The sequence below is a fragment of the Lissotriton vulgaris genome, chromosome 1_2 (genome assembly GCF_964263255.1).
Source record: "Lissotriton vulgaris chromosome 1_2, aLisVul1.2, whole genome shotgun sequence".
NCBI lineage: Eukaryota > Metazoa > Chordata > Amphibia > Caudata > Salamandridae > Lissotriton > Lissotriton vulgaris.
The window spans coordinates 68,763,716-68,787,928 of record NC_141686.1 but is presented as its reverse complement, the minus strand read 5'-3'; the positions used below and the strand labels follow the sequence as shown (position 1 = coordinate 68,787,928).

At 45.9% G+C, this 24,213-nt stretch overlaps 1 protein-coding gene across 1 annotated transcript in view; it reads right to left on the bottom strand.

Annotated features, from left to right (window-relative positions):
* The window catches only part of DDX11 (DEAD/H-box helicase 11), a 430,817-nt gene that overhangs the window by 23,526 nt on the left and 383,078 nt on the right, over positions 1-24,213 (bottom strand). The window contains exons 25-26 of the mRNA XM_086952822.1: positions 5,203-5,278; positions 4,774-4,928 (exon numbers count right to left, since the gene is read on the bottom strand). Of these exons, the coding sequence (XP_086808948.1) occupies positions 4,774-4,928; positions 5,203-5,278 (231 nt within the window). The remainder of the gene's footprint in view (positions 1-4,773; positions 4,929-5,202; positions 5,279-24,213) is intronic.

Genomic DNA, 24,213 nt, shown 5'->3' with positions numbered 1-24,213 from the left:
TCTGAGCTAAGCCTGACGGCTCAGCGCCAAGCCACCCTAGGGTATGTACAGGTTATACAGTAAGTTTAATTATCCTCCCTTGAGGTGAGTGGGAGGTTCTGCCTGGCTAAGGGCATTTCTTCAGCCAACCAGAAAGTGCTGTTTCCAACAAAAGCACTAGGATGACTGCTGCTGCGTTGGTGGGGTCTGGCGCTGCCTGTATACCAGTCCGCAGAGTATCCTTGAAAGGGTCAGAACTGCTGAGGAATCTGTTGAACAGGGATTGAAAGACCCAAAAAACGAACTGTGGCTCTGCTTTTTTTGTTTAATGTGTTCGAGAGCAGAATCGGTCTTTTCGCCAGAGAAGCAAAACCCATCAAAATGCATAACTATTAGAGACTTCAGCATGTGTCCAGAAAAGCCAGTGTAACGTATTTCCGCATGGTAGCAGAGCACCACACTAGAGTCCAGCACACCCCAAACAGTCTGCAGTTTCAAGGCCAGCCCTAATCATATATTTTGCGGCATCATGACAGTCTTTAATGGTTTAATGGTAAAGAGGCATGATGCCCCTCCAGGACCATAGGCAAGATCTCACAGGCCAGGTCCCTGAGAATGTGTGATGATAACCTAACAGGCAGTCCGCATTGTTTGACTTCAGTGCCAAGCTGGTGGAAGAGTGCATTCTATTCCTAAACACACCGTATTACTTTTTGACTTCCTGTCTGGATTGGGTGTGCGGAACGCATTTGGATTGACTTTGCTGGTTAAGTTTGGAGCACCATGCTCTCAGGAGTCAGATAAAGAAAATCTGGATTACCAGGAGCAGGTCTATTGGAGCCTGGCCAGATGCCTGTTCACAGTTAGGCAAGAGCAAGGTTTCACACAGGTGCCCATAAGGGTGCCAAAGCTTCATTAAATGGAAGTAAGGGCTCAGATTACAAATGGCCAGGGTGCAAAACCTCAATAAGTACATTTCTCCTGACTTCTAACTGAAGGTATCTGTAGGTCTGGAGCCTCGGGTGCACGTCTAGTCACTATAGCAAATGATGCACTCTACTCTGTTGGCGGAACAGAGGGCAAAACCAACCCTTTACCCGGATAGGTATTCAGCCCACTGGCCTCCTACAAGTCAGTGTAAATATCATAAGGGGAAACCATTCCTATCGCCATTATCAGGATGATCAGAGTCTGAGCCACAAAAGTGATAAAGCTTTTTTTAGAAAGGCCTTGTGGAAGAGGAAGAGTTTTGTCTTAATCAGCGTACAGGGACCAGGTGAACGGGAAGGTAGTCAAGGGACAACCTTCGTCAGGGTTTAAGCTGATTTGGCTCAAGTTTGGACACTAGAGTTGGTAAAGGCTTGAACTCTGACGTTGCTGGAGAAAAGACCAGTGCAGATCTTGGAGATGGAATGAAAGTCAGCACTTGAATCTGTGCAGAACAGGAAGTACTTTCTTGGGGAACAGACAGTACTGATGATCCTATAAGATATTCCGTTGTACCCGAAAAGGCTGCCCCCTGTCCCCGCAAATTTTTGTGTTAGTGGTGGAAACACTTGCATAATATATCAGCCACATAATGGTTCGTGATTGGATCCAGATAGGTCGAGTTATTCATTCTGTGTCCCTATACACTGAAGATATGTTCCTGTATCTTAAAGACCTCTGGGCGAGTGCAGCGGAACTGGCCCAACTGCTCTTCTAGTTCTAGGGGCAAAAATTAATCTGCGTAAAGGCCAGTTTGGAAGATCGGTCTTACTACAGACTTTATTTGGGAAACATGCACTTGGACTTTGTGGTGGCTTACCATCTTTGACGTGGTACGCCCCCAACCCAAGTGTTCTCGTACCTTTGGCACATTTTAGGGGCACGATTTCACCTTTGCAGGGGTCACATAAGCATGGAAGATCTTTCAAAGGACGCACTTTATTTGGGCAATCTGCTCCTTACTTGACTTTCGCAGTGGCTATCCATCTTTGCCTTTTTTTTTTTTATAATCAACTTTATTGGGTATACAAAACAGCAAAAAAGAATTCATCGGTTGATGCTCAAAAATCAATAAGACATATAGGCAGGGTCAGTCCACTCCAGTCCAGCATCTCATCCTGCATTACAGTAACAGCGGAGACTAAGACATTCAGAACAACAAGAATTATGGCGGGATCATGTTGAACTATTTCCCCCATATTTTGTGAAACGATTATGGAGCAACTCGAGATTCGAACAGGGCCTCCTCCTAGGTGCCGTACCAGTCCACCCCCCCTCCTCCACACCCTCACGGTAGGTGCAGCGGCATGCGACCAGTACATCGCTATGTACCTTTTAGCGACAGCCACCGCCGTCCCCAAGAGGCGCTTGTCCATCCTGGAACCATCCAGGACATCAAAGATCCCCAGCAGCATCCGCAGCGGGTCGTGAGGGACCTCCAATCCCAGGGCTTGCGTGAGCTCCCGCTCCACCTCCCTCCAGAATCTCTCCAGCCTAGGGCAGCGCCACACCATGTGGTAGAAATCAGCAGGGGATGAGCCGCATTTCGGGCAATCTGGGGAGGGTCGCAAGCAGGCACGGAAGAGTCGCTCTGGGGTGAGGTAAGCCGCATGTAGGTAGTAAATCTGGACCAGGCGTAGCCTGGATGACGTGGTTAGGGTTCTAGGGGCCATAAGGGCGTCTCTCCAATCTGCCTCTTCTAGGGGGCCCACTCAACCCTCCCATCGAGCGGGCAGCTTATCTAAGGACGCAGGGCCATTATCACCAGGGAGCAATAGATGCGGGACACTCTCCCCTTGCCCAGGTTCCCCATCATCACCTGGGCCTCCAGCGGACTGAACTCTGGGAGGGAAACTGGCGAGGGGAGATGAGCATGGATGGCGTGGCGCAGCTGCATCTTTGACTTTATATGTCCCCAACCTAAGCGTTTCTGCATCCACTGCACATCTTTCAAATCCTCTAACCATGTGAAAGGTGAAGCGTTAATCACAGCAGACCGCACCTCGGAAACTGGCAAAATTTTAAATTGAGGTAAATCAATTATATCAGGAATTTGCTTTCTGTTTCATGACTTTTTTTCTGCTAAGATCTTTGAACCACACTTGTTATCTATGCATTGAATTCTCTCAATAGTAATGTTCTGTTATTCCAGTTGAATTGCAAATAATGCTATGACAATCTGTGGTACTGTAATATTAATGTTATTTCTTAAGTTTTTTTAGCAATGCTTTTAGTTAACCAAGCAATCTATATATATATATAAAAACGAAAGTATGTCTGTCTGTCTGTTTGTCCTTTATGCATTACCACACCATTCATGCGATCGCCATGAAACTTGGGGAAGTTGTCGAGTACACTCCCGCGAAGGTTTCGGTCAACATTTTTTTTTTTTTTTTTTAAATCGGCCCCCCAGGGCCCTCATAATCTTTCGAATACTGAAATAGACAGCGAATTTGCGAGCATCGTCAACAGTTATGACCCCCAAACAGAAATCGATTGGTCAATCTACATCAGAAGCACGAGAGAAAAAGGCATTACGAGCTTCAGAAACAGATGAGCAACGGGAAGCAAGATTAGAAGCTGTTCGAATACAAACTGCTCAAGCCCGTAATTCTCAAACGAACAAGCAACCAGAATCAAGATTGGAAGCCAATCGGAGACACACTGCTCAAGCCAAACTTAGAAATGTCTTCAGAAATAAAATGAATAAGTTTCAATAACAATGACACAATGTAAATTGAATGGTATCATAACGAGTTTCCTTAAATTTCCTTTCTTTTGAGATCGCAGCAACGCGCGACGGGTAAGCTAGTAATCAAATATATGTGAAACCTATTGGCATGGAAAGGGACTGATGTCAGCACACAAGGATGGCGCCTATGTAGGCACCGCGCATGTCACTTCCAACGAGGATGTTGATCCAGAGCCGCCGACGCCACCTACCAGCGCGCAGAGGTATTACTCAAGATTTTCCGGATCCAGTCTGATGAATATTCTATGGTAAGGAATGTACATGTGATTGAAAGTCTCTATTAGAAAGACAAACTGCATATTGGGAATAAGCATATAAACACTGACCACCATAGGAGTTGCCCCAGAAATGGATTCAGGACCTAATTAGGGGTTTTGTTTTTAGTAGTGCCTGAGTAACAAGAAAGTTCTGAAAAGTACCAGAGGAGGCATCATCTTTTAACGTAATACTACCAAAATAAAAGGTATGTGCAAGGAGCTCAGTTATAGGTTGCACTTGGAGAATCAGAGTTCAGGCCAACTTAGTCTCAGAGAACTGAGACCCAATCTTGTGTTCACGCCACAGTGCCAACAAGTATATGGAAAAGGCTATTCTTCTCAAGCAATTAGCAGTATAGTTTGAAGCTCTATCTCTCAGCACTTAGTGCTGACTTTATGGTCAGCATCAACCTTTGAACCCTTGCTCCATTTAGATGTTTCTTAATAGTGTTAGTTTTATTTTGCTTTAGGAGCATATTTCTGGGTGTTTTCATCTAATAAAAATGTTTTAAAAACAGAGTAGATCAATTGGGGAGAAAACTAAATTACAACAAAGAACAAATCACATAAAAAAGATGAGCCTTTTTAGGACTGCTCTTTTGATTTTAGTGAAGGGTAGAAACAGCAGAGCCCAGTGTTCTACATTCATTATTTGCTACATGATGGGGAGGAGTTGTGTATAATATAAGCATCCATGTCTTTAATAAATTCTAGATTTTTCAATTACAAAAGCTAGTAAAATCAACACAATTCCCTTTTACCATGGGTCAGGTTAGAGAGCAGTGATGTTAAGCTTACCTTTCGAATGGCTGCAAACGCTGGTCCAAAAGCAGTTTTGATCTGTGTACTACCCCTAATCCACTCTGGTAATTTCCTATAGATGGCAGGGCGAGAATATCGGTTATCCAATAGCACAATGCTTGCATAGTCACCTCGATGACGAATGGCTCGACCTGCCAAGAAACCATCAAAATCAAATAGTCAGACCGAGGAATGAAAGTTCTTATACTGACCAACCAGACTGTTTGCATCATTTTGCAATTATTATTGCCATTAATTAATCGTTATGTTTTCTGTTCAAGTGGCAAGCAAATGTTGCTGACACAAAAGTTTGAGACAATTATTTCTGTGGTGTTTACCAATTGAGATTCGTAATCATGAGCGCAAACTCAACAAAACTATTTGACCTCCGGTTTTAATTCTCAACAAAGAAAAACGGCATTATACCTATTGACTGATTCACGGCTTTCATGCACAGGTTTTCAATGAGGACTCTTCCAGGTGATTGGCCGTCTGTTTTGGGCTAAAAAATAAACAATAGAAAATAAAATTAGAGCAGAGCAAAGGTGCAACAGAAGTTGCATACAATTGGTCAGCCAGTGTAACAAAAGTGTGTTTTGTGAAACTGAATGGCTTTATGCACTAAGCACAAGTTACTACTTGTTTAACAATATATCTGTAAGAGACATTAGTTAGTGATAGATCCCTTACCTTAGAATATCCCCAGGCATCAGAACAGATCGGAAAGTTTTTCGTCAGCAGTAGCCCTGTGCGTCGGTAGGTGGCGTCATGTGGCAACACATCTGTCGCTGGCGTCGTAAGCGCAGAGATGACATCACGGAGACTACTTAGGAGCCACCCATGCGCGCTGACGTCCGTTCTGTACACGACTTTCCGTGCCAGGAACGCAGAGCCATGCAAGAAACTGACCACTGGTGCCATGAAACTAGGGCCCTGAAAGGGATGATCGTAACCCTAGAAATCGGTTCTAACTAATGTCTCTTACCGATATATTGTTACAAAAGTAGTAACTTGTGCATCTGAAAGAGACACGTTAGTCATAGATTCCTTACCTTAGATAGATACCCCAGCAATACCTACCCTGGTGGTGGGTCTGCGAACCAATGATCACACCAGAAAGTCACGGAGAACAGAACGGCCAAAGAAGCCGTCTCTCCGGACTTGACTGTCATGGCAGTAATGCTTGGTAAATGTGTGCAGCGAAGCCCACACGTAGCTGCCTGGCAAATGTCCTGCAAGGGAACGCAGCGTCCCAAGGCAGTAGCGGCTGCGGTAGCCCTGGAAGAATGGGCACACAGCCACACAGGAGGCTCCTCCTTGGCCAACGAGTAACATGCTTTTATGCACAGAACAACCCCCTGAGAGATGGTTCGTTTATGCACGGCCCAACCTTTTTTGGCACCCACATAGCCAACAAAGAGTTGGTCATCCACCCGGAACTGTTGTGTGCGCTTCAGATAGACTGAGAGTGCACGTTTTGGGTCCAGACGGTGGAGCCTCTCTTCCTCTTTTGAAGGATGCGGCGGCGGAGAAAAGGTGAGCAAAGGGATGGTCTGCCCGATGTGGAAGGGCATGACAACCTTTGGCAAGACAGAAGGACGGGTTATTAAAACCACCATGTCCGGATGAACAGACAGGAAAGGAGGTTTGGAAGAAAGAGCCTGGAGCTCACTCACTCTTCTGGCAGAGGTGATATCTACCAGAAAAGTTGTCTTGAGAGTGAGAAGACGCAAAGGACAGTTATGAAGGGGCTCGAAGGGATCGCACATCAGATATGTCAAGACAAGGTATAAGTCCTATTGAGGCATTATGAACGGCACGGGTGGAAACATGTGCCTAATGCCTTTCAGGAAACGGTTAACAACCGGGGATTCAAAAAAGAGAAGTCTTATCTGGAAGCCGTAGAAAGGCGGAGATGGCGAAAAGATAACCCTGAGCAGAGCCCTGCCGGGCCAACGATAGAAGGAACAGTGGACCTCAGACAGAGGGGCAAAGAGGGGATCCACAGCCTTTGCTGTGCACTATGCCACAAATCTGTTCCACCTGCAGGCATATACTGTCTTAGGTGAGGGACGCCTGGCTGCCAGAATGACATCACAGACTTTGGGAGGAAGATCGAAAGCCGTCAACTGTCGCCGCTCAATCTCCACGCATGGAGGTGGAGGCTGGACAGGTTCGGGTGGAGGTTTGTCCCTTGCTGCTGCGACAGTAGTTCCCCCCAAAGAGGCAGTAGGATTGGGGGATCGATCGCCAAGCTAAGTAGCTGTGGATACCAGTATCTACGTGCCCAATCTGGAGCCACAAGGATGACTTGGGCCCGGTCGTGCCGAATCTTCTTCAGCACTCTGAGCAGAAGTGGTATAGGCGGAAAGACGTACAATAGACCGAAACTCCACTCGCGACGAAAAGCATCGCTGAGCAAGAGTCGCCTTGGAAATTCAAACGTGCAGAACTGATGACATTGCACGTTCTCTTCGGTGGCAATTCGATCTAACCAAGGCTCTCCCCAATGCTAAAAGAGACCTTGCGCCACGTCAGAGTCGGGACACCATTCGTGATCCATCAAGCACTGGCGGCTGAGTTTGTCCGCCCTGGAGTTCAGAGAACCTGCCAGGTTTTGAACCACCAAGGTAATGCCTTGATGTTCCAGCCATGTCCAGAGGCGCAGAGCCTCCTGACATAGGTTCCCGGACCCCACCCCATTCTGTTTGTTGCAATACCACATGGTGGTGGTGTTGTCCGTGAACACCTGCACTACACTTCCCCGGAGAGAGGGAAGGAATGCCTTCAGTGCAAGTCGGATCACCCAAATCTCCAAAAGTTTATTATGGAGCAGTGACTCCGCCGGAGACCAGAGGCCTCTGATCTCCACCTCTCCCAAGTGGCTTCCCCATCCCAGGAGGGACGCATCCGTCACCACTGTGTGCTCCGGTTGGGGAAGGAAGAGGGATCTGCCATTGACCCAATTGCGATTCGTGAGCCACCAATGCAATTGTCGTGTAGTGCCTTCCGAGATCTGGACATGATGGGACAGGTTGCCCTGATGCTGCACCCACTGGAACTTCAGGTCCCACTGCAGAGGCCACATATGCCATCTGGCATGTTGCACGAGCAGGATGCAGGTGGGCAGCAGGCCCAGGAGCCTCAGGATCATCCTAACTGAAACCCGGGATAGAGACCTAAAGATCGGAATCATAAACTGAATATCCCGGACTCGCTGCTCGGGAGGATAAACCCGAAACTGCGATGTATCCAGAACCGCCCGATGAAGGGGAGCTTCTGAGAGGGACTCGTGTGCAACTTTGGCACGTTGATGTAGAACCCCAGAAAATGCAAGAGGTCGGCCGTAGTCTGAAGGTGGGTGACGACTGTCTGGGGCGAGCCCGCCTTCTACAACCAGTTGTCGAGGTAGGGGAAGACTAACACCCCTGACGTGTGTAGATGAGCTGTGACCACCGCCATCACTTTGGTGAACACCTGAGGGAAGCTGGTATGGCCGAAGGGGAGCACCGCAAACTGAAAATGCTCCTGTCCTACCGTGAACCGCAGGTAATGCCAGAAGGTCAGGGGATGTGAAAATATGTTCCTGCAAGTCCAACGCTGCCATCCAGTATCCAGGGTCGAGGGCAGCCAAGACCTGAGCCAAAGTCAACATCTTGATTTTCTCCTTCCGGAGGAAGCGATTGACGTTCCGGAGGTCCAAGATGGGGCGCAAGCCTCCCATGTCCTTCTTGGGGACCAGAAAGTAGTGGGAATAACAGCCACGTCCAACTTCTGGCCCAGGAACGTGCTCGATGGCCCCCTTGGCCAAGAGGGCCATACTTTCCTGTCAGAGAAGCGCAAAATTATCCCCCGACATGTGGTGGAACGGAGGTGGCATGGGTAGGGGGGTAGACTCGAAGGGGAGGGAGTAACCCCTCGGGACAAGTTGCAGCACCCACTTGTCGGAAGTGACAGAGCGCCAGTGGGGAAGGTGAGGCAGAATCCTGCCACCCACTGGTGTGGGGTGCACCCTAAATCTCGGACTAGGAAGGCATTGAGGCGGATGCTGCGGGAGCAGAGGTGGACTGACCCGCCCGCTGGCCCCGTGTGCCACCACGGCGGCCTCCACGCCCATGGCAGCCCTGAGTTTTGTTCTACGCAGGTTTCTGACTGAACAAACGGGCAGGGGCGCCCCTTCCGTGGCCACGAAAGGAACGAAAATTAGACATGACTGGGCGTGTGGTGGAGAGACCCAAGGACTTGGCCGTAGCCCGGGAATCCTTCAAACGCTCCAGCGCACTGTCCGCCTTATCGCCAAACAGGCGAGTACCATCAAAAGGCATGTCCATGAGGGAACTCTAGACATCCCCCGAAACCCAGTGGACCGCAGCCAGGCATGGCGACGCAGGGCCACTGTTGTGGAGATCGCTCTCCTTAAGGAGTCCACGGTGTCCAGGCCACACCGAATGACTAACTCTGCAGCATCTTTTCCCTCCGCAACAGCCTGGGAAAGTGCAGCCCGAACCTCTTCCGGGCACTGGGGCTGCGTCTGTGTCACTGTGTCCCACACAGCGTGAGAGTAGCGGTCCAACAGGCATGCAGTGTTGACTGACCGCAGCCCCAAGCTGGCAGATGAAAATAACCTTATGCCAAACTGCTCCAGCTTTTGCGATTCCGGGGCGGTAGGGAAAACACTTTGAGAAGTGAAAGCCTGGATGACCAGGCTCTCTGGAGTCGAATGATTGGTCAGAAAGGCCGGGTCACCCGGTGCCGGGCGATGACGCCTGGCCACGTTTTTATCCACAGGAACCCCTGTAGCTGGCCTAGACCAGGGGCCCATCAGAACATCCATCAAGGCCTCATAAAACGGGAGCAGAGGTTCCATAGAACTTGTCCCAGGCCGAGGCACCTCAGTAAGGAGGTTGGTCCTGTGGGTGACAGTAGGCAGGTCAAGGTCAAGGGCCTAAGCTGCTCTTCGGAGCACCATAGTATACGAGGCACCCTCCTCCATGATTGTGGGAGGAGACATAAATCCCGACTCGGAGTAAAGGTCAAGGCCGCCTGCGTCCTCAGAGTCCTCCACCCATTCATTTTCAAACTCACACTGCTGTGCAAGAGGGTCTTCCGACCCCTCCCAGTCATCCCCCTCCTCTACGGCCTGTGGTACAGGTGGCAGCGGTGGTGGAGGAACAGGGGAAAACAAGTGCTCCAACGGTTTCGAAAACGGCGCCGGCATGGCGCCAAACCGGCTCCATTTCCCAATTAGCGCCCCAAGCTAGAGCAAAATTGCCTGAAAAGTTGGGTAAGGGCAGAGGTGGGACAAACGGAACCCATGCGGTGCCTGGAACGGAGCCGCAGGGGGCGCCAAGGCCGGAGGGAACCAAGCCGCATGGGGTGCCGGAGCTGCCGGCGGAGGACCCTGAGGTGCCGGGGCCAGAGCCAACGACGGCACAGATGGCGGAACCGGTGCAAGCAAGGGCCCTCAAAAGCGACCGCTGGGCCCGCAGGCGGAAGCCCTAGGCCTGAAAAGGCGGTCCATGGCAACAAGAAACTCTTGCACCTGGGCTGGAGTCGCCAACGGACCCAAATAAGGTGGGTAGGCCGCGGAACAGAACATCACACCTACCTTTACTATACATGCTTTTACTAGGACCCTGTTTATGCTAAAACTGCTCAAAAACCCTCTTTGCTCAATCCTTAATTGCTCTATCGAAGATGGTAAACTTCCTAAAGAATGGAAGGATGCTCATATATAACCAACTACTGCCCCATTTCCCTGCTTCCCCTTTATAGCAAATTGCTGGAAAAGCACATTAACATCCATCTTTCTCCCTTTTTTAGAAACTTCCAACTGTCTGGATCATTCTCAGTCAGGATTCCGCCCCTGGTACAGTACTGAACTAGCCCTGGTTAATGTAACAGATGACATTCGTGTGCTGGCGGACGCTTGCCAAGTAGTAATTCTCATACTGCTTGACCTGTCCGCCGCATTCAACACCATCTCACACCAGATTTTTTTAAACGAAAGACAACAGTGGAAAATTCCCCAGAAAGACAGCACCTAGTCAGAATTTCTCCAAGATTTCTCTTTTGGGCCCACCCTCTGGTACATGGGGCGGTATGTGTGCACACTCCAGAAACACCCACTGTTACAGTGTAGGTTCAGAAACTGAACTATGAAGAACTTTAAAAAAGGTCAAGGTGCACCACTTCAACGTTTTTAGAAACTGTATCTCTAGTGAGGTAAACAGTAATGATCACAATCCAATATTTCTTGTATTCTTTGTAGTTCTTTATTTGATTCAGTTGAAAAAGGTTGTACACAGGATCTACAGCCGACGCGTTTCGTCCTTATAGGACTTCTTCAGGGCTGTTACAAAAAAGACAATATATAAGACATACAATTAAAACCAAAAACATAAATCCTTTAAAAAGCAACTAGGCTAGTGCACGAAATGCCAGGCTTCAACAACAGTACCTCACAGGAACTGAAACTAGTACAGATCCTATATTTCCAATACCAACACATATGGGTATGTCTAGAACCAACATAAAAAACAAAAGAACAGTGCTATTGAAATATTGAACATCTAACTAGTTCTTGCATATCATTTTCCATGTCAACATCACCCTCTATGATAGGGTGCCACCAAACCCTCGGTTCATTGGTCACCATGAGTGTCTCAGGACTAAAAGAACCCCAAATTGCAGAGAATCAGAAATTGGGGGGAGAAACTAACAATAATGTGTGTAACATAAACAAGCGATCATACCAAGAAAATTACTAACGATGATGTCCCTGGATCCTCTCACGTTGTTAAAAGATGCATAAGTATATTCATGAAGTTATGTAGTGGACCAATGGCATCTGTGAGTGGTGATTAACGAGAGGTCATTAGAAAAAGAGCAGCTGAGGGACAGACAAGCCACATGTAAAGACATATCTAGAAGACACAGGTGAATCTAATGGCTTAGATGGAGTTTGAGAAAGTCTGACCTACCACGTTATTCGGACACCTGTCCGTTTTAGGGTTCTGTCCCAACAGTTCACTTGGTCAAAATCGACTACAACCGAACCACACCCGTAATATAAGGTGTTGAATTTTGTATGTTTTTTGTATTTATTTAATTGTGAGGAACCATCGCTGTTTTGTAGATAAACCAATCGCGTAGCTTCTACTAAAACCAAATATGGAAGTAGAGTGGTACTTAATATTTACTGACAATTTGCCTCTAACTTTTTTGTTTCAACTTGAAAATGCCATAGCAGCCCTTGAAAAGGACAGATCGTCGTTTTTCTCTTATGAATATATTAGCCAAAATTGTAATGGCCGCTATGGATAGATTTATTTTTATAATTCCTCAGCCCAAACCAAAATGGCCGCCGTGCTTTGAGACAACACGGGGATTGTCATTCAGAACACTTTCATCTCTGTTTTTATACTCTATAACTAATTTATCACAAATATTGTTCCTTTTGGGGCTTTCCAAATCAAACTATTGCAATATTAACATTCGTACCTAGTAATAATATTTTACTACACATTTGTCGCCTAGAACGTTTTCATCTCTATTTTCATACTTTATAATTAACTTATCACAAAATGGTTCCTTTTTGGGCTGTCTAAATCAAACATCTACAATATAAATATTCACACAGAGTAATATTTGTTCACTACTCATTTGCCCAAACGCAAATGGCCGCCGCGTGTGTATGCAACATCGAGGGTTTTCGCGGCAGTCGCCTCTTTCTCGTCTCGATCGGAATAATGAATCAATGATTGCGTGAAGAACTCTTGGTTCTCCACATGGAAACTCGCATTTTTAATTAAAGACATTACGAGAAAACCTGGTCAGACCTCAAACACAAATCTCCGACCTTACACAATATGGCGGCGACGTAGCTTCGATTGGGAGCTTTATACTACAATCGAACCATTACATAACATGGCTACCGCGATTTGCGCCGACTTATTTAAAGAAATGAAATCAGGTGCAGGTAATTAGGGAATGATTTTCTACAATATATAAACCCAGCAGAATAGGTTATCTGACGGGGGAGGACGCCGTTTTGCACGCTGCTTTATCGAGCCACGCAGGAACCAGGGAATGCTGCAGGTCACTTTATTAAGGTAAAGAGGACATTTGCATAGACTTAATAGAGGACTCCTAATTTTTGGAGCCCAACAGATTAATTTTAGGCAAACATTTACATCATTATCTTGCTTGGTAGATTGATAAGGGTTTGCTTCTTTCTATATGGTTGTTTTCACAACGCCTGTAAGGTATTTGTATCAAATTAGGGAAAGGAATATATATGTCTTTTGTCCTTTCCCCCCCCCCCCCTCTTCTTTATTTTAATTTATGTAGACAACTGACTACTTCTTGATGAGAGGCGTTATGGAGAATAAAAAGGAAGGTTGTTTTAAGGTTCCTCCTCTTTCACTTAGAAATTTTTAGCACTTTTTTGTCTTTTCCCTTTCCTCTTCTCATCTTTTTAGAGTCTCTTGGCATCAGAACCACTACACTTTCCTTCTACAATAAGAAGATACTAGTTAATAAGAAGATACTAGTAGGTAAGAAAGAGTGGTCTGTTCAGTAACATTAACTGAGTTGTAGCTATATTCTACAGTTGGCTTGCCACACTAGGGCATCCCAGACAAGGATGGAGATGGTATTTACTTTGGGCTCTTCACTCTAACATGTAGGATTTAAATAAGGTTTATATTCTCCATTTTCTTGCTTTTCATAGATGACAGACGGAGGTCCCCTCTATCTTTCTACCCTGGTTTCCATTGCTCTTGGATCATTTTCCTTAAATTTGGAAGTAAGTGCTATTATTCGGACCTTTCTTTAGTCTTACACCTAGCAAATCCTCTCAAACTAAGAAAGCACCAGTTTTTGGTTCATGTCAATATGGTATCTGCTTTTAAAAATTCTTATTCTAAACTCTTGATTATCCTAAAGGTGGCTAATGTCAATATGGTATCTGCTTTTAAAAATTCTTATTCTAAACTCTTGATTATCCTATAGGTGGCTAAAACATACAAAATTCAACACCTTATATTACGGGTGTGGTTCGGTTGTAGTCGATTTTGACCAAGTGAACTGTTGGGACGGAACCCTAAAACGGACAGGTGTCCGAATAACGTGGTAGGTCAGACTTTCTCAAACTCCATCTAAGCCATTAGATTCACCTGTGGCTTCTAGATATGTCTTTACATGTGGCTTGTCTGTCCCTCAGCTGCTCTTTTTCTAATGACCTCTCGTTAATCACTCACAGATGCCATTGGTCCACTACATAACTTCATGAATATACTTACGCATCTTTTAACAACGTGAGAGGATCCAGGGACATCATCGTTAGTGATTTTCTTGGTATGATCGCTTGTTTATGTTACACACATTATTGTTAGTTTCTCCCCCCAATTTCTGATTCTCTGCAATTTGGGGTTCTTTTAGTCCTGAGACACTCATGGTGACCAATGAACCGAGGGTTTGGTGGCACCCTATCATAGAGGGTGATGTTGACATGGAAAATGATATGCAAGAACTAGTTAGATGTTCAATATTTCAATAGCACTGTTCTTTTGTTTTTTATGTTGGTTCTAGACATACCCATATGTGTTGGTATTGGAAATATAGGATCTGTACTAGAATCAGTTCCTGTGAGGTACTGTTGTTGAAGCCTGGCATTTCGTGCACTAGCCTAGTTGCTTTTTAAAGGATTTATGTTTTTGGTTTTAATTGTATGTCTTATATATTGTCTTTTTTGTAACAGCCCTGAAGAAGTCCTATAAGGACGAAACGCGTCGGCTGTAGATCCTGTGTACAACCTTTTTCAACTGAATCAAATAAAGAACTACAAAGAATACAAGAAATATTGGATTGTGATCATTACTGTTTACCCCACTAGAGATAACAGTTTCTAAAAACGTTGAAGTGGTGCACCTTGACCTTTTTTAAACCATCTCACACCAGATCCTGCTGGACAGATTGTGCTCTATAGGCATCCAGAATTCAGCTTTGAACTGGTTGCAGGACTTCCTCAAAGACAGGACCCAAACAGTGAATCGTGGACCATTTAATTCCAAGACTACCCCAGTAACCAAAGGGGTACCACAGGGTTCCTGTGTGAGTCCATCTTTGTTTAATGTGTACGTCGGCCCCCATTCAGCACTCCTTAGGAAGATCGTGTTTACCCCGATTTCCTATGCGGACGATACTCAACTTCTTCTTTCTTAAAAAGAATGATACTCCTAACATCCAAAGCATGTTTGCGGAAGGTATGAAAGCTATAACATCTTGGATGAGCAGTAATTTCTTGCAGTTGAACGCAGGAAAGACAGAAATAATGCTTTTCAAGGATGCTGTCACTAGCTGGTCTCCTAGCTGGTGGCCAGAAGAATTAGGTCCTGCACCATCTCCCAAGGCAGTAGTTAAAAATCTTGAGGTACTAATAGATAATGACTTAAACATGGACGAAGATATAGCTGTAACAAAAAGAGCTTGCTTTCATGCCCTTAGCCTCCTTCATAACGTCTTCCATTTCCTCCCTGCATCTACACGTAAAACCCTGATCCATGCCCTGGTACTTAGTTGTTTGAATTTCAGCAATGCTTTGCTGATCTCCGCCAAGTACTCAGGTGGTACAGAACACAGCTGGTCATTGGGTAACCAGTGCACCATATCCTGCTCCCTCACTCCCCCTGCTACACAAACTTCAATGGATACCTATTCGCAAAAGAATTCCTTTTAAAATCTGCTGCATTGTTTTCAAAGGCCTAAACCAGCTGGGTCCTGCCTATCTAGCTGATAAGCTAGTTAAATACACACCGCCACGCTCCCTTCGCTCTGAAGGGAAAGGGCTTGCTTGTCATCCCTCATATCAGGCAAGCCATATTGGGAGGAAAATCTTTCTCCTACCTGGCCCTAAAAACTATGGAATCAGCTGCCCCTCGATATCCGTCTTACTACTAACTATCTAGGTTTCAGGAAAAAACTCAAAACTTTGCATTTTTAAATTAGCTCCCCATACCTACACATGTCCCTAGCGCGGAGATACCCCATGTAGGGTGATTCAGGCGCTTTACAAATGATATAAATAAATGCAAGCAGAGAGAGATGGGATGGGATTGCAGAACATGATGCCCGCAGTCTTCGAAGTGTAATTGAAATCTTGCAAAAGTGTGGAAGTTGTTTTAATTGGTTGATTTTACTTAAACAATTGGATTGTTAGACTGGATATCCATTTGTAAAAGAGACAGCCAGGACCTGGAAACCTGATGCCCTCACAGCAGGTAGTAAGGTCACAACTGTAAATTGGAGTTAGAAAACCCTCATTAAGCAGTAATGGGTGACAAGAAACAATCTACTGTGGATACACATTCATGTGCATAAGCCAGTTTTAACAACGGCATTTATTCTTAAACTTGGAAATATTCAAAAGCAATATCTGCATTGAGATATTGGTCTCTAGGGGCGGTATGGTTCTGGCAAACTTCATTTTTAAATGCTTATATAAAGTTTCTTTCTGGCAATTCCTGAGATTTATCTAAAAAAATAGGAGCTCAGAGGGAAATGTCAGACCCAGGTACCCTCCACTCAAATCATCATATTCACAAAACCTGGTTCTACTATACACTAGGCAATCTCTTTTAAACTATCTCCTGTTGACTCGTTCGTGTGGTTATTCTTAACCTTACACCCACTCCAGGAGTTTACAACAGGGTGTGCCTATCTTTAAAATATCCTCATACAATCTGTGTGTGTCATTCCCTGTGTGTCTACAGTCCCTACTCTCAAGCCGTGCTCGTGCAATCCCGTGTGTGGATGCGGAGAGGGATAGGTCAGATTAAATCAAAAAGGTCAGAAAAAATGTGTGGATGATGGGAAGGTACCTCACGGGAGCAACCGCCAGGGAACTGCTGACAGGTTCTCGTCAGTATGTTCCACTTCTCATCATTGGCTCCTTCCCATCGAAAATAAACAAAATAGAAAGTAGGAAAAAATGTTAGTTAACTCAATAGTGTATGTCCCTACAGCACAGATGTGCATCTACCCCCACAGGTATCAACACCGCTATCCAGTGTGATACTGTATTAAAAATGGAGTTAGAAGTCCCTAGCTATTCGGACATCTTTATTCTATGCTGGGTATCTACTCCCACTAAAACCAACACTCTACCGTTGTGCTTCGTTTTTGTATTCTATGAAGCCAACATGTTTCATTGCCTGTGTAATTTCGTCGACAACTTCTTCAGGGCTGGGGGTGTTTTCTCCACACACCGCCGGACACCACCGTCGTTTAAATCTGTAGACACAATAGACACCGACAGAAGACAAAACAACATAAAAAACACAGTGACACACATTAGTTGGGTGCCCATTTTCTCTAGATGTACATAAAATCCAACTGTTTCAGGGACATGTTTAGACTTATTACCTTCATCTCTGTGCCTACTGGCATATCTGGGGTTCCTCATACCCTCGTATGTGGTACTGGTCCGCCTTTGGGATTTGTTTTTTGGTCGCTTCTCGTCGACCTGCAATCATGCACACACTTAGTAAGTACCTTGTACCTCCTCACTGTGCCACTCTTGCCCGTTTATTTAATTCGTGAGATTTACAATTAAAAATGACCATCGCCAGCATGACTTCTGCCTTGCTGTCGCCTAGGCTCCCTGATATTATGGCCGCTCTCGTTTCTCCACTTTCCAGTACAACTACGCTCGCACTGGGTCACATTTCAAACCCGCATCTTTCACCTCCCGTATGCTAGTTCGCGATTCTTATGGTGTGAGTGAATAACTACCACAGGTCTGTATATTTGCCAGCTGTTCCTAGGGCTCTGGATACTTCAAGTATATTCTTATTCCGGATCCCTCTCCTTACTGTCTATGTCTGTAGACGTTTCTTTTACTCGGGGCTCCCGTTCCCGCTACCTCAAGCCTTGTTCACGCCGACTTTGTTAAATGTTGGCGTGTGACGTAGCGTGTCACATGACCTGCTACTTCGTGGCGGCCATCTTGGAATTGAGAGATCTCTCGTTCTTCCCTACACCATGGCTATGCCGTCTCCTGATAGTGTATGTGATTTCTCGATTATTAATTGCTCAAATACATTTGTCTACCAATATCGATATCACATTGATGAATTTCACTGTTTAGATAAAGAAATTATAATTGTTAATCTAAGGGATCCTATTCCTGTATATATTCTCAGTGAGTATGCAATCCAGGAGTTATCTCAGCTGATTTAACCGATTAGGGATATATTGATTTCCCTATATGTACCACCCCCTCTCCAGGGAGACGTAACTCAGAGGGCCCTCCTGTCAGTGCTCATTCATCTTACAGATATCTTATTCCATTCAATAAGATCATTGAGTCCATCTTTATCTGCCCTTTCTTGGTACATCCAGCGAGCTTCCTTTGACATGTCCCTGCTGACCCCTTCCCGTCCCCGGTCTTTCTTGTTCTCATTTCTCCCTCACCTGTTGGTTCGGACACCCTGTGAATTACATTCAGGGTGTTGGTAACAGCTGGCGGTGGAGCCATTTACTCATCAGCCAGATCCTGCAAGGTGGGCCCGACAAGTTCGTCAGGCTATTCAAATTCCATATTCTCCCATTCATCAGTTGGACACTCTTCGTTTTTTCAGTAAGTCCGCACACTGAGCAACATCCACACGGGTGATGCCCAGCGACTGGTTGTGGTGTTACACCTTCCTGTCTGGGTCGTGAATGCACTAGCCTGTCCTTCAGATTTTGGGATCTTCGAAAGGCAAACCGCGGTGGTGGCATCTTGAAACTGCTAGTACTCAGAAGGTGCCAGTGCTTTCTTAAGATCAGGCGGATCTTTGAGGACAATGGATCAAAGGTGGTGACCACCGGTAGACAATCTCCTGTTTCCTTTGGTACTCTCTCAAGAAGACTTTCTCGTGGAGTGTTCAGAGCTCGCTTCCATGCAGATTTCACTACTCTTTTGGGATACGCACGTTTCTCTGGCTTCGCCATCAAATCACTCGCTTCTTCCACATATTTCTCTCTAGTGCTGCAGTTCCGTCTATACCGGAGGAACTGTCCTACCGGCAGATTGTCACGGAGTGCACGAGGGTGGTATGAGTTATAGTGGAGCAACGAATTTTTGTCAGTCTGCTTCTTGTGGACCTGTGTGGTAAGTTGATGGTCCTGGGCTAGTATATCAAGGTCCAGGTATACTGCTGTCTTCATATTATAATGCCATGTAAATTTCAGACAAGGGTCCAAGTTGTTCAACCATGTAAAAAACTCCTGTAATGTAGCCTCTGACCCAGTCCACACGCATAGGACATCATCAATAAATCATTTCCAGAGACAGATATTCTTCTGGTACGGGTTCGATGGATGATGAATATAGTGAGTCTCGAACTGTCCCACATAGATACACGCTAAACTGGGGACAAATGTAGCCCCCATCGATGTCCCAGATATTTGTAAATACAGTTGGTCTTTATACTGGAAATAATTTCTGGTAAGCGCTATCTCAATGCATTGCAGGACAAAAGATGGAGGTGTATCGAAAAACCACTCTCTCCCCTCTAGGGCCCGTGCTGCTGCCACCAGCTTGGCGTCCTGGGGTATGCTTGTATATAGCGATTCAATGTCGTTTGTTACCAAAAATTGTTGGTCCGGATCATATTCCATGTCCGTCAGTATATTCAGTACATCAGTCGTATCCTGTATGTATGATGCTTGGGTGATGACACATTCCCTGAGGAAGAAGTCAGCAAATTGAGATAGTGGTTCCAGTATAGACAGGATACCGGACACTATAGGTCGCCCTGGAGGTGGGGACTGGGCCTTGTGGATTTTTGGGACAATATAGAATGCTGGGGTCCTTGGTTTTGGGTTAATGAGGAAATCCAAGAAACAATCTACTGTGGATACACATTCATGTGCATAAGCCAGTTTTAACAAAGGCATTTATTCTTAAACTTGGAAATATTCAAAAGCAATATCTGCATTGAGATATTGGTCTCTAGGGGCAGTCTGTGTATGGTTCTGGCAAACTTCATTTTTAAATGCTTATATAAAGTTTCTTTCTGGCAATTCCTGAGACTTAACCTACTAAAAAAAATGAGAGGCCCACAAAGTAAAACAACAGTCAGTTGGCAAGAGTGTAAACTACATGTTGTACACTTTGTAGGCACCCCTGCAAATATTGCGGCAGGGCAGGAGAAGTCAATGTCAGGACACAGGACTTTCAACATGCCCTTGACACAGCAGTGACAAGGACACGAAAGGGGCCGGTGCCCATGTCTCTCAGGGGGACAGAGTCTCATTATGAAAGTTTAAAAACAGAATGGATATAACCAGGAAGTGCAATTCAAACACAGTGAATCTCATAGTTCAAAACAGCAAGATACTAACCTTTGGTACTGTTTTATCCTGATAGAATGTCCCTTGGCCATGTTTTACCCATGAGATGATTTACCCTTCATTATCCACATCCACAGGGGGAAGGTGGGAAAGATAGTGCACAGGAGAGGATATAAATTGCGAAACAAAATGACCATGCATAACACCCGAGAGAGCTCTGTGAGACGCTGTGAAGTAACTAGTTCTTCTAATGGATACCCCCGTATCCTGAATGACTAAGTAGTGACTCTCATGGGGGGGGGGGGGGGGGGGGGGGGAGACCAGTGGAATACAACTAATGAAGTAGAGCCTGGATACAGCACCACTAAACTAAAATGATCCCCATTTTCAGTAAATAATGCTTAGCTCAAGCAGGGCCCTGACAGAGGTTAGTGATAGCCACCCCTCTGGCAAGGTCCATTGTAGTTACCCTGCCTCGAGAGAAATGCGTCCAGATAACTTCTGTGGGCACTTAATGAATAATACTCTTCACATAGGTTTGCTATGCGATGGGTTGCTTCAAAATTGCCTTACCCTCTTAGCACCTGACAAAACCTCGAAACACCTTGCCATCTTAACCATATTCATAGCTACCCATTTTGGGGTGCACACAATATAAGTTATCCTTTCTTCGAATATGATTAGGTGAAAAGAAAGAAATGTGTGTCACATTTTGCTACAAAAAAACCTCTGAAACCACTGCCATAAGAAACAAATACCAGACTTGAAACAATACACTCCCAGCAAAGACAAGGTGGAGGGAGAATGACCTGCCAGCTCATCCTCCAAACTTAAGCTTTGGGTACCAGAACAGAGTTTTCACCAAGAGGAGGTTTAACAGGCAGGAACGTGTCAGCTAAAAAAGCCCATGCCTGCAATAGTAAAATAGAATAAAATACTGTAAACAGGAAGCAACCACCTTTGATGAGAAGACATTTAGGACCAGTGTGAGTAAGATGTTGAGGAAGAGCTTTGGTCTTGGGAATGCAAAAGGCTGAGCTGTCTAATCCAACATTTACATTTCATTTCACAAAAGAGATGGAATGGAAGTCAGAGAAATAAACAAAAGTAATAAAAGTACATGAAATAAATGTACAACCAAAAGGCAGAGCTCATTTGGTGTCAACCTTAAAGTCAAGACCAAGAAAAAATGGGTCTAAACTGAGATTTCCTTTTTACCCATTCTTAATATAGCCACGGAAGAGGCATTTAAAAATAGTTAAGGGAAATCTTCGGCTGCTCTTTCTTATTCCAGTTCAGAACTGGTAGGCAATGGGCGGATCCAAAATGGCGGAGTGAGGATCCGTGCCGGCTGACTCACCTGTGAGCTCCACTCCTCACTCTCCCTCCTAGAACCCTCGCGGAACGAATGGTGAAACGAAAGCTGAAATTTCATTGAGGCTACAGAGCAGGCTTACTACGGCGGCTTTTCTGCTTCAATCAACCGATGCTTCTGCTCTTCGAAGCTGCCTGGCTGTTACGACAGCTGTTTGGTGCACGGATCTGTAATTCCGGGCTCAGCTGTTCTGGTCTTTTCATCAACCGGCGAGCGACTGCCGGAGTGCGTGGGACCCAAAGGATGACCCCAAAGAACCCTTCGCAGATGCCGTCACGCCAGACACGAAACAGCAAACAGGCGATGACGGCTACGACTACGGCGGCAGCTGCAGCAGTGATTACCTCGCTCTCAGCCGCCACTTCTTCCACAGCTGCTACGATCACCGTTTCATCCGCGGCAGTTCCAACGGCAGCCGCCACCTCTCTGCAAACCCTTGAGACCCACCTCAACGGCGCTCTGACGGAAAATAGCGACCCCCCTGCTACAGTCTCTGCTCCTGCAGTCTCGATCCCAGCAGCAGAAGGGAAACCCTCAACGGGTACAGCCAAACAGGTAACGAAGTCCTCAACTTCTTCTACTGTGCCACAGATTAAGGGCTTAGTATCCAAAACGGACAAAACCGGGACAAAAACACAGGCAAAAGCAGGGGGGTGGCAGAAGGGTCTGCTTCACAACATATGACTTTAAGTAACCAAGGTGTTGATCCTGACCCCTTGCACGCGAGCACTATGACACCAGAAGCACTAGATCCCAACAGGGGTAAAGCACCACAGATGCTGCCAGAGCCACCACCCCATCTACCCAAACCGACCTCTACTGATCTCATTACAAGCAACCTAGAGGTGATACCTGAAGATGTGGGTAACGAGCCCGGGGGGTCAAATGAGAATATAGCAAATATGCTGCTCTTAGCTGATGCCGAGCTGGACTCCTACGAGGACTGTGAGGTCGAATCAGAGATAGAGGATGATAGGTCAGCAGATCTATTAACAGGGGGGTGCGCTTCACAGAACAAAATTAAGGGGAAACCAAAAACAAAGAAAAGTAGCAAAGCTGGCGCTATCTCCAAACGACTCAAACAAAAGACAAGCAATAATCCCGCTCTGAAGAAGCATATTTTAGAAAAAAGTCCGCTTAGAAACTGGATTGTGGCAAAGGGTTTGGTTAAAACCATGACACTGAGGCTATCAGGTGGGAGCCCTACCGACCCTCTACCAGTCACGACCTCCCCGGAGAAAAGTATATTGATCAGCCCAGGTATCATGTCTCTAGGGGACAAGTCGGACGAGCTACAACCTCAAGAGCAAGCTAACGGGTCATCCTACAACTTGGAGCTAACATTATTAGATGAAGCCAATAATTCGCCATCAGCCATCCAACCGTCCTCCCCGGCAACAACAAGCCCCTCCTTCTCAACGGAGACACCCTCGGGCCCTGCCATAGCTTCTCCTACAACGGCTACAAGAAATGCAGAAACTGATACTCCTCCCTCCTTAGATGAAATACTTACGGTTCTGAGCAAACAACTGAGCAATCAGCGGGCGGAAGCGCAAGAATATTTTCTTCAACTTAGAGAAGACAATAACAAGACGCAATCTGTTTTACAAGATCTCACGGCTAAAATTGGGGGGGTCTCTCAAGATACCATTGAGCTACAGGAACGGGTGGTACAGGTGGAGGAGACAAACACCAAAGTGATAAAAACAGTGGAAAAACACGATGATCAACTGAAGGTACTACAGCTAAAGGTTGAGGATTTGGAGAATCGTCAAAGGCGCTCCAACCTAAGACTTTTTGGAATTCCAGAGAGATCAGAGGGCGCAGACCCTAGAGCCTACATTGTAGGGGTCCTTCAGAAGGCTTTTCCGGACCTGTCAGACTGGGACTGGGACTCACAAATCCAAAGGGCCCATCGTTTACCTCTGTTTCAGAAGAATAGAGAGAACCAATTCCCACGCCCATTCCTAATCTACTTCGGCAATTTCCTTCTACGTCAAGCGGTCTGGCAGAGAGCCCGCCCCAACTCCCCAGTAGCTGTAGGAGAATTCTCGCTTTTCGCACGCTCTGATCTCAGTAGGGACATTATGGACAAGAGGTGGCAGTTTCACAAACTGATGGATCCAATTAAGGCCCATGGTGGGCAAGTTTTTCTCCAAGAACCTGCTCGTCTAAAGGTTATAAGAAATGGGCGAACCCATTTCTTCAATGATGTTAAGGAAGCAGAGAATTATCTCTCCAGCATTATATCTAGCCAGAGCTAGACCCAGAAACAATTTAACATCAGAAGTAAAGAAGTAAAGACTGATGTCAGAACAAACTATCTAATGGGAGTATGGGGGGCACAACTCCACAAATTCACGAAATTAGAGGGGGAGAAAATGAGAAAAATCGAAAGGAAACGAAAAAGACTTATGCATGTATAATGATTTTTGCTTTATGGAGGGGGGGGTGAGAGTGACACAGGTTGCGTCACCACACACGCTGCCTCACTAACGGCAGCATTCACTGGGGGGTGGTTCTTCCCCGGCCGGGGTGAGAATCAAGGGGGGGGGGAAGGGGGGAGGGACAACATCTCCGCAAGATGGGGGCTAGGGGAGCCAGGGGGGGGGGAATATAATAAAATCTGTGTGCAAGATGACAAGTGGGAACTAATTGATAAAATTCGCAACTTATGGTTTTTTTGTGGTATTACTATATGTTTTAGAGGCTTAAGAGAA